The sequence below is a fragment of the Chrysochloris asiatica genome, unplaced genomic scaffold, assembly GCF_000296735.1.
Source record: "Chrysochloris asiatica unplaced genomic scaffold, ChrAsi1.0 scaffold00214, whole genome shotgun sequence".
Taxonomy (NCBI): Eukaryota; Metazoa; Chordata; class Mammalia; order Afrosoricida; family Chrysochloridae; genus Chrysochloris; species Chrysochloris asiatica.
The window spans coordinates 3892590-3903212 of record NW_006408732.1 but is presented as its reverse complement, the minus strand read 5'-3'; the positions used below and the strand labels follow the sequence as shown (position 1 = coordinate 3903212).

The 10623-nt window shown below is 41.0% G+C and overlaps 1 protein-coding gene across 1 annotated transcript in view; it reads left to right on the top strand.

Moving 5' to 3' along the window:
* FRAS1 (Fraser syndrome 1) overlaps nt 1-10623 on the top strand; it is a 797189-nt gene that overhangs the window by 380204 nt on the left and 406362 nt on the right. The window contains exon 15 of the mRNA XM_006872899.1: nt 584-727. Within this exon, the coding sequence (XP_006872961.1) occupies nt 584-727 (144 nt within the window). The remainder of the gene's footprint in view (nt 1-583; nt 728-10623) is intronic.

Below are 10623 nucleotides of genomic sequence, written 5' to 3'. Positions count from 1 at the left end.
ATAAGATCCGTGGACCATTCCCCACCCCTGCTGTAGTGGGTATCTGAAGCTTTAGATCTTCAGAGAAGCAGAAAACCTCATGCTTCTTCCACAGAATAGCTGGAGGGCTCAAATCACTGACCTGTGGCTTGCAGTCCAGTGCTTATTGTTTGGAGCCAGAGGGTTGATTTGACTTGGAACCAACTAGATAGCACTTAACAACAACTACAGTAACCAGGCTCCTTAAAATTCTAGTGGAGGACTAGAGTAAATGGTGCCCTTGCGATTGTGTTGGAAGTGGGAGGTGGTTATCCTGTGGACAGTTCATTGTGTGCTTACAAAAAGCAGATGATGATGAGCCATCTGATTTCAGTAGTCTGATTTGCTAGAAAGCCATTATTTCTTCCCCTATGATTCTTGTGACCCCTAAGTCTCTGCTCTTCTGTTTCATATCTTTTAGCAGTAATTTACCAAAGTTGTACATCTGGTCAACAAAAATAGTTTGTTTTATACATCTTCCCTGTAAGTGTAAAACTTTTGAAAGAACAATGATGACTAGTCCTTTGGACTGTGGGTTGCTCACTGGCTTTGTGTTTGCCTGTAGCTTGCCATGAGTCCTGTGCAGCATGCTGGGGGCCCACGGAGAAGAACTGTGTGACCTGCCGAGATGCCTTCCAAGTGCTGAGAGAGGGCAGCTGTGAAAACAGCTGTGGCCAGGGCTTTTACAACAAGCAGGGGATCTGTCATGGTAAGTGCTAGGATTTTTTTTTTTTTATGTCAAATCATCTTTTCCTTTGCTACCTTCTCTTTTTACACAAATAATACAGCATTTCTTATGCTCAGTAAATATGTGAATGGCTGCCAAATTTGAGCAGTGTTTTGATGAGAAGTGTGTCACCAGGGGTGTCTTCCTAGGTTCCTCTGGGTGCACTTGAACCACCAGCTTTTGATTAGCAGTTGAGCTAACTGTTTTCACCACCCAGGGACTCCTTTTACAGGCAGAATCCCCGTTAATTGTTTTGATGGGTTGTTAGGTCAGGAGTCCAATGGTAGCATTTTACAAATGAAGACAGTGAGGCTTAGGCTGCTTGCTCAAGCTCTATAGCCACAGGAGAAGAACAGAGCAACTATCTCTTTCCTTTCTCCAAGCCCCATGCTTTCCATCAACCAGTTCTTATTGAATATGAATGAAAATAAAGAAACTCTCTTAAACCAGCCAAGGGCAGACCCACCATTGTTGCTAATGCCACTGATTGAAAGGTGAATTTGTTGTTGTTGTTGTTACGTGCCACTGAGTCCGTTCTGACGCTTAACGACCCTATGAACAACAAATGAAACACTATCTGGTCCTGTGCTATCCTCACAGTTGCTGCCATGCTTTAGCCCATTGTTACTACCACTGTGCCAATCCATTTTACTGGGGGTCTCCCTCTTTTTCACTGTCCTTTACCAAGCATGATGAGGCTTTTGAAAATACCAGGGCACACTTTAGTCCTCAAACTGACATCTTTGCTCTTGAATACTTCTAAAAGAGGTCTTGTGCAACAGAATTGCCTAATGCAATATGTCATTTGATTTCTTGCCAACTTCAATGTTTTCTCCATTTATCATGATGCTATTTATTGCTCCATTGATGAAGATCTTTGTTTTCTTTACATTGAGGTGCAACCAAAAGGGTGTGGTTGTTAATCTTCATCAGTAAGTGTTTTAAGTCCTCCTTGCTTTTAGTAAGCAAGGTTGTATCAAGTGCATATTGCAGGTTGTTAATGAATCTTCCTCCAATCCTTATGCCACGTTTCTCTTCACATAATCCAATTTATCAGATTATTTGTTCAGCTCAGCGTATAGATTGAATAAATATGGTGAAGGAAATTGCCTTTTTTACTTTTTATATTCACTGACATTAAGAAGGCAGGGACAATGATGGTTCAGTGGGACAAGTCTCTCTTCCATGTCAGAGATCCAGGTTCAGTTCCTTGTCAGTACCCCTCACTTACATCCACCCTCCATTTGTCAGTGGAGGCTTCTGCCGTAGTATGATTCTGAAGGTATCAGTGTAGCTTCCAGATGAAGATGGACTGTGAAGAAAGGGCATCTACTACTGAAAACTAGCCAGTGAAAACCTTTTGGATCACAACATTCTTACCTCTAACCAACCATGGGGATGGCGCTGATCTGCACAGCATTTCCTTCCTTTGTGTATAAAGTCACTATGAATCAACTCTATGGCAGCAAACAGCAAAAATAAACCATCATAATAAAAGCTAATCTGTCTTAGTGCTTCTTTATGCAAGGTACTATTCCAAGTGTCTTATAAACATTAAGTCACTGAGAGGGAGGAAAGTATGAGGGGAAAGCATAACCGTGAGCAAGTTATGTAACCTCTCTCTGTATCAGGTCCTTTTTTTTATAAAATGGAGATAATAGTAGCCCTTTGGTAGACAGGAGCTTGGATGGCACAGTGGGAAAATTGTTGGGCTGCTAAAGATAAGGTTGTAAGTTCAAACACACCTGCCGCTCTGTGCGAGGACTATACGTCTGCCTGCCCCTGTAGAAACCTGGGAAGCCCTAAGGAGTAGTTCTGTGCTGTCCTGTAGTACCACTAGGGGTTGGGATTGACAAGGTGGCAGTAGGTTGGGTTTGGTAGACAGAATAATGGACCCCAAAGAGGTCTATGTCCTCTTCCCACAACCTGTTGTTAGGTTAGCTGATACAGCAAAAAGAGAATTCGCAGATATGATTAAGTGAAGGATCTTGAAATAGGTCGATCCAGTGTGGTAATGAGAGTCCTTCTCTGAGGGTCAGAATCAGAAAAGGGGCTGTGAGGATGGGAGCGGTGTTCTAGGTGATGGTCAATGTGATACAAGAAAGAGGCGCCCATGAACAAATAGTGCAGGAAGGAAATGAATTCTCCCCCACAACCTCCAAAAAGGAGCTCTAGTAATGTAGTTACTAGAGTAGGACTGCTAACCTCAAGGTCAGCAGTTCAAATCTACCAGGTGCTCCATGGGAGAAAAATGAGGTGTTCTGCTCCCATAAAGATTTACAGCCTTGGAAACCCTGTGCAGGGTCATTATGAGTCGGGACTTTCTCCACAGCACACAACCATCACCAAGGTTGGCAATTCAAACTACTAACTGCTCCTCAGAAACCCTGTGCAGGGTCAGTGTGAGTTGGAACTGACTCCACAGCACACCAACAACAATACATCCTCCAAAAGAAAAACAGCTTCACAAAGACCTTGATTTTAAGAATTCTGACCTTCAGAACTGCAAGACAAGAAAATTTGTGTACTAAGTTTATAGTAATTTGTTATAGCAGCAATAAAAAACTAAGATACGCCCAACTTAGAAGACTGTTGAAGAGCACTGAATTAATATATGCAAACAGTTGTGATATTGGCAAAAAATATATCATGGATTGCTGAAAGAATGAATAAATCTGTCTTGTAAGAAATACATACAGAATATTCCTTCAGAGCAAGGATGATGAGCCTTTATCTAACCATGTACTTTGGACATGTTACCAGGAGGAGCGAGTCCCTGGAGAAGAACATCATACTTGAAGAGTAGAGGATCAGCGAGAAAGAGGAAGACTCTCAGCTAAATGTATTGACACAGTGGCAGCAGCAATGGGCGTGAGGTGGTGCAGGGCATTGTTTAGTTCTGCTGTATGTAGGGTCACTGTGATTCAGAACTGACTTGAGGGCATGACAACAATTTAGAACCGCAATTTAGAACAGGACCTGACATAGGGTAAGTGCTATGTAAGTGTTGGATGTTTTTATCAGCCTTATTTTCCAGATGAGGAAGCAGAGAGAGGGGTTAAGAAACTTGCCTAAAATGACATGGATAATAAATAGCAGAGTAGGGATCTGAGCCCAGGTTATCTGGCTCTAGACCTTCACTGCCTCTTAGCACTCCACTGACTTGCTATATAGTACACTTAGATACTTCTGTCTAGTTTTATCTCTTCTCCTTCCCATCATCCTTCCTCCTCTTCCTACCTGCTTTCCTGTCAGTCTTTATGAGTTAGTTACTTCTGTAGACATTGTCAGATATATAGGTTAGTATCCTGACAGTGAATGAAAAGTTTGAATTGCATTTATCTGTAACGTTCATAGCTATAGAAGACAGGCCTTTGATAAAGCACTGTGGACACTAATAAAGCACTAGACCACAAGGTCAGGTTGAACCACAAGTTCAGCAGTTCAAACTCACCAGCCGCTCCTTGGAAATCCTATATAGGGCCGCTAGAAGGCAGAACTGACTCTACGGCACTTAACAACAACAACGTAGACAGGCCAGGAAGACTTTACATGTATGTACATATAACTAAGTCCAGTAAATCCATAAAAATGTACAGCCCCATAAAACTTTCGTGAGTTATTGTTCTCATTTTGTTCACTGAGCAGGGCAACAGCAAAAATGAGGCGCTTTTTTAGGACTTAACAAATCCACTTGTCTTGGCGAAGAGAGATAGCCCCTGGCGGCTGCTTTACTTACAGCTGTGCAGAGATCCATCAGCCCTGGCGGTGTGAGAAGTCTGCTGGATACAGATGAGTCACAGGTGGCTTTTGTGTGCATTTGGGAAAGAATAAGAAAAGAAAGGCTAGGCTGCCATTTGCTTGAGCATTTCAAAAAAAAATTTTTTTTCTGCCAGCATCACTTTGCTGCTCAATTAAGGCAGACGTAGTCTCTAAAGGTCAACAGGTGTCAAGTTTGCACCAATCCAAAGGCCTAAAGACATGTACCCTTTAAATCCCTGAGGAGGCTGGTTACTGTCGCTGATGGAGGAGCAGTGTCACTGACCTGCTTCTGAGACTCAGCAGTATCTGGGGTGAGATAGAAACTTTTGCTGGGGAAGTAAGTAGTAAGTTAAAAGGGGCAGAGTTAGTTTGACACTGAGGCACTGAAGGGCAGGAATCCTCCAGGGTGCCAAGGTTGAGTGAAAGAAGAAAGGAACAAAGACAGGGACTACTTAGCAGGTGGCCGTCCAGCTGATCTCTGACTCATGGTCATCCCTCATCTGTAGGGTTTTCATTGATTGATTTTCTGGCATAGATAGCCTGGCCTTTCTTCCTAGTCTTCCTTTATCTGGAAGCTCTACTGAAATCTATTCAGCAACACAGAAATCTCTACTGACAGATAGATGGTGGCTGCATTGGTTATGAGTTGAACCTGGGTCTCCTGTGTTATTGCTGTTAAGTGCCGTCAAGTTGGTGCCAACTCACAGGGACCCTGTATAGGGTTTCTGAGGAGTGGCTGGTGAGTTTGAACCACTGACCTTGTAGTTAACTGACCTTGTGGTTGAGTGCTTATCCTACAGCACTGCACTGTACCACAGTGTGGCATAGGGTGACAGTAGACATCTGAAACTCTACCTGTATGAGTCTTGAAAAACATCTGAAAGGAAACTCTCAATCAGGAAGATAGATCATTACTGAGACATCAATCCATCGATTAATCAGCTGGTCACCCAATAATTACGGAGCACATACCGTGTGCTTAACATGATATAAGGCTCTGTGATTCAGTTGGCATTCACTAGCCAGCCTTTTAATAAAGAAGACTGGAACTCAGACTTTTCATGGAAAAATTAGGTTTCTATAAGTTTTTATCAACAGCCTTCTGAAATGTTCATATAAATATTTTCTAAAACAACAGTGAACCAACTTTCTGATTAGTATCAGACTGTTAATTAAGACGTCTGAAGCTGATAATGCTGACTTATTTCCAATTCTGATTACTTCTATTCAAGATAAAGACCCGCTGGTGTTGGCTTAATAATTTATAACCAGGCAGCTCATATCTGTAGAAATCTCAAAGTCAAGTGCTAAGAAAAATCCAGTGTGGCTTGTTAGAAATGTCATTGTGTGGTGACTGAACGAACTGAACAGTCACCATGTGTATTTGTGGTACTTGTTTGGAGTTTTACAAATATTGTACGTAAAGGGTGGGGCAATTCAAAGGGGGAAAAAAAATCATTCTTTAGTCTTTTAAGTACTTGTACTGTTATGAAGGACTTTTCTGACTCCAGCTAACATCATAAATCAAAGCAAGTTCAGAAGTTTCTACTACCCATTTCTCTCTCTCCCTTCTTCCTCTCCTCCCCTCCCGCTCCTTTTTCCTGCTTTTCTTTCCTTTGATCTTTGATAATTTTTTTGTTTTGTTTTGAGTGCATGCATTTTTAATTTTCTTAAAACGCAGTGTGTTCCATAGTTCCGTGTACCTGGATGTTACAAACTGTTAATGCACTTTGCTGCTAACTTACTGTGTGTTTAGTGTGATTCAAGACTTTGTGATTTGATTGGCATTCACTGCTTTTTCATAAAACCATTAGATTTCTTAAGTTTTTATCAAATGTTTGGAGATCTGTGACCACCCAGAAACAGTCAGAAGGAAGGCCTCGCAAAGTACTTCTGAAAAATTAACCATTGAAACCCTATGGCACATAGTTCTACTCGGACACACATAGGGTCACCATGAGTCTAAATTGAGTCAATGACAGCTAGTTTAGTTATTCAAGTAATAGTTCATTTTGTTTTCTACACTTTCCCCACAGCACTATTTTAAAGATTCACCTGTGTTGCTCTATCATCCAGCCCATTGCTTCTCACTGCTACAAGGCCTCCCTGGTCTTCATCTCTGAGTTCACCCCTCCATGCTCCGGGTGACAGCATCTGATTGCATCCATGGCCCTGTCATCACCAAAGCACCAGCAAGCAGCTTATGGGCCTCGTGTAACAATTTTCTTGGAGCTTAAGCCCAGGAACAGAATTGTTCGTTTCGTGTTGTTCTTAGTTGGTGTTGAACTGAATCCAACTCATGACATTCCCATGGTTGTGGCGATGGTTATGTGCCATGGAGTCGGTTCCAATTCATAGCGATTCTGTATAGGTTTCCGAGGCTGTAACTATTTACAGGAGCAGAAAGTCTCGTCTTTCTCCCACAGAACCGTGGATAGTTCCAAACTACTGACCTTGAGATTATCAGCCCGACTCGTAGCTAGTACGCCATCAGAACAATGTTTTCTAATTCTGTTCCATCTTCATGACTGATGGGCACAATTCAAAATGAGGAGAAACAGCTGCAAACATCCATTGGAATAACTGGACTGTTGATCCATCAACATGGACTCAAGCCCATTATTGCAGCCATTGTGTATTTTGAGTGCCTTCCAGCATAGAAAGTTAATCTTCCAACACTGTATCAAATAGCATTCTGTTGTGATCTGTAGGTTTTTCACTAGCTAATTTTCAGGAGCAGTACACCAGGCTTTTCTTCCTAGTCTGCCTTAGTCTGAAAGTTCTGTTGAAACGTGTCCACAGTGGGTGAAGCTGCTGGTATTTGAAATACCAGTGGCAAAGATTCTAGCATCAAAAGAACATGCAAGTTATGGTAATATAACACATTGATAAATATGTAGTATTGATTGATTGTTGTTGGTAAGTGCCTTTGAGTCAGTTTTGACTTATAATTACCCTTTTTTGGTTGCTGAGGCTATAAAACTTAGCGGTAGCAGAAAGCCTCATCTGTCTCCTGTAAAGCAGCTGGTGGACTTGAACCCCTGGCTTTGTTGTTCACAGCCCAATGATTTTCCTCTAGAGTCACTGCAATCCCCGTATTGGTTTTTAGGGTCTGCATATTCTTTATTTGATTAAGTAGTGCCAGGTAATTGTGTACCACAATGGTTGTGAAATCACATTATCAAGTCCCTTGAAACTCTCTCATCTCCACTTTCTTGCCAGCATTTGATATTCTCAATCTCCTAATAATTTCTGGTCAGTAGGTAATAAAGTAATATCTAAATTATTCTGTAGTTTTTGAATTACTAATGAGTTTGAACATCTCTTAAACTCCTGTTGGATTTAAAAGCTATAAATAGCTTTTTAATGTGCTTTCCCCATGGTTTTATTGACTCCACTGCTTTGGTCTTATTTATTTTCTGAAATTCCTTGCATATGTAGATTATTAACCCTTTTCAATATCATATGTGCAAGTATTTTCACATTATGTTAATCTGCTTTTTTATGAGTATAGTATCCTTTGTTGAACTGCAATCCCTAATTTGTCATTTTTTGCTTCAAAGTTTTGTTTTTGAGTTTTTAAGAAGTCCTAGTATGCCTCTCTGCCACTTGTCTGTCAGTTTGTTGTACCGTGATGACTCGTGGGTTGCTATACCACCAGTACTGTAAACACCAGTAGGGTCCCCCATGGTGAACAGATTTCAGCAGACCTTCTAGATTAACACAGACTAGGAAGAAGGAGATATGGCCATTCATTTCTGAATGGTTAGCCACTGAAAACCTTATGAATAGCAACAGAACATTGTCAGATATAGTGCCAGAAGATATGTCCTTCAGGCTTAAAGAAACTCAAAATATGACTAGGGAAGAGCTGTTTCCTCAAACTAAATGTGGATGGAATTAAGCTTTTGGGATTTTACTGATGGGCACAATTCAAAATGAGGAGAAACAGCTGAAAACATCCATTAATAATTGGAATGTGGACTGTATGAAGTATGAATCTAGGTAGATTGGAAATAGTCAGAAATGAAATAAATGCATAAAGAACTGAAATAGACTAGTATTGGTCATTTTAAATCTGACAATCATATGATATACTATGCTGGAATGACAGATTCAAGAGGAATGGTGTCACAGTTATCATCAAATGTAACATTTCAAGATACGTCTTAAAGTACAGTGTTATCTGTGATAGGGTAATATCCATGCACCTGCAAGTGTTAATTGATAAGACTAGTTAATGACAATATTATTCAAATTTGTGCAACAACCACGGAAGCCAGTGATGATAAAATTGAAGAATTCTACCAACTTCTTCAGAATAAAACTGATCAAGCATATAATCAAGATGCATTGGTAATTACTAGCAATTGGAATGTGAAAGTCGGAAACAAAGTAGAAGAATCTGTAGTTGGAAAATATGACCTTGGTGATAGAAACAGTGCTGGAGATTGCATGATAGAACTTTGCAAGACCAATGGCTTATTCACTGAAAATACCTTTTTTAAAACAGCATATACCTGGACCTCACAGCTGGAAGACATAGCAACCAAACTGACTACATGTGTAGGAAGACAGGATGGAGAAGCTTGATATTATCAATAAAACAAGGCAGGGACCAACTCTGAAACACACCATCAATAGCTCATTCTCAAGTTCAGGTTGAAGCTAAAGAGAATTAAAACAACTCCATGAAACTCAAAATATGACCTTGAATATATCCCACTTGAATTTAGAGACCACCTCAAGGATAGATTTAATGCATTAGACACTAATGACCAAAGACTAGAAGAGTTGTGTGATGACACCAAGAACATCATACATGAAGAAAGCAAATGGTCATTGTCTTACGCTGAGTTCTCTAGAGAAGAAAAACCAGTGAAACTTTTATGTGTGTGTAGATAGATAGTTATAGAGAGAATTTATATCAAGGAACTGGCTCACAATTGTAGAGGTGGGAGAGTACTAAATCTGGGTAACTGAACCAAGATCGTCAGGCAGGCGGATAATAGAGCAGGCAACTGGCTCAAGTTCAAAGTACCAGAATTTGGAGGGTGAGCCACATGCAAGATTCAGACCCAGTATAGAGCAAGAAATCGTTGTCTGAACGTCCATTATATTGGAAACAGGTCACATCCCTGAGGAAACATCCTTTCAATTGATTGGCTGCTCATATCCAATCATCAGAGAGTTAACTATACCGTGTTAGTTCTCATCAGGGGATAATCACATCTCCACTGCCAAACCATTGGGAATCCTGGCCCAGTCAAGTTGACAAAAAACCTTAAATACTGCAGTCATTGAAAAGATAGGAAAGAATGAGAAGATCATTGTGGATTTCAGTATAGAACCTGAAACTGCTCTTAAGCATACAGAAGCTAAAGCAATTGGAAGAAGTGATGCAATGAAAGAGCTGAACAGAAACTTTCAAAGGGCAGTCAGAGAAAACAAAATCAAGTATTATAATGAAATGTTAGAAAATGAAAAGGGAAGAACATGCTCAGCATTTCAGAAGCTGAAAGAACTCAAGAAAATATTAAACCCTCAACTTTCAATACTGAAGGGTCCTATGGGAAAAATATTGCATGAGACCAAACACATCAAAAGAAAATTGACGTTTGCAATACATAAAACTATAGGTAGAAACCAGAACCACATCCAGATCTTCAGAGATGAGAAATCTCCACTTGAAAGGATGAGCAGACCAGCCTGGAGCGGCTAGAAGAATAAAAGATAACTCTTGAAAGAAAGACCTGCAGAAAAAATGGAGGCAGATGGACTGTTACTACAAGAACAAACAAATTGCTTCCCTAGGAAACATCAAGGTAAGTGGCCAGGTCCTCTCAACGCAAATCCCCTTCTAGGACTAAGACTTAACGGAAATGCACACTCTGATTGGTGACCACACACATCACCAATGGGGGGAAGTGGGGTAAAAGCAGCAATGAAGTGGCAAGCTAAGCCCTATAGTGTTCAGTGGACTTCTGTGGACCCAGTTGGGGACCTGGTTGGCAAGCAGTGTGAGGAGACCTGGGGACTCTTGGGCCCAGAGTCAGTGGCGTGGCCACGAAGGACTCGAGAGGAGAGTGGAGCTACCAGCTGATGGGAAGAGAGGG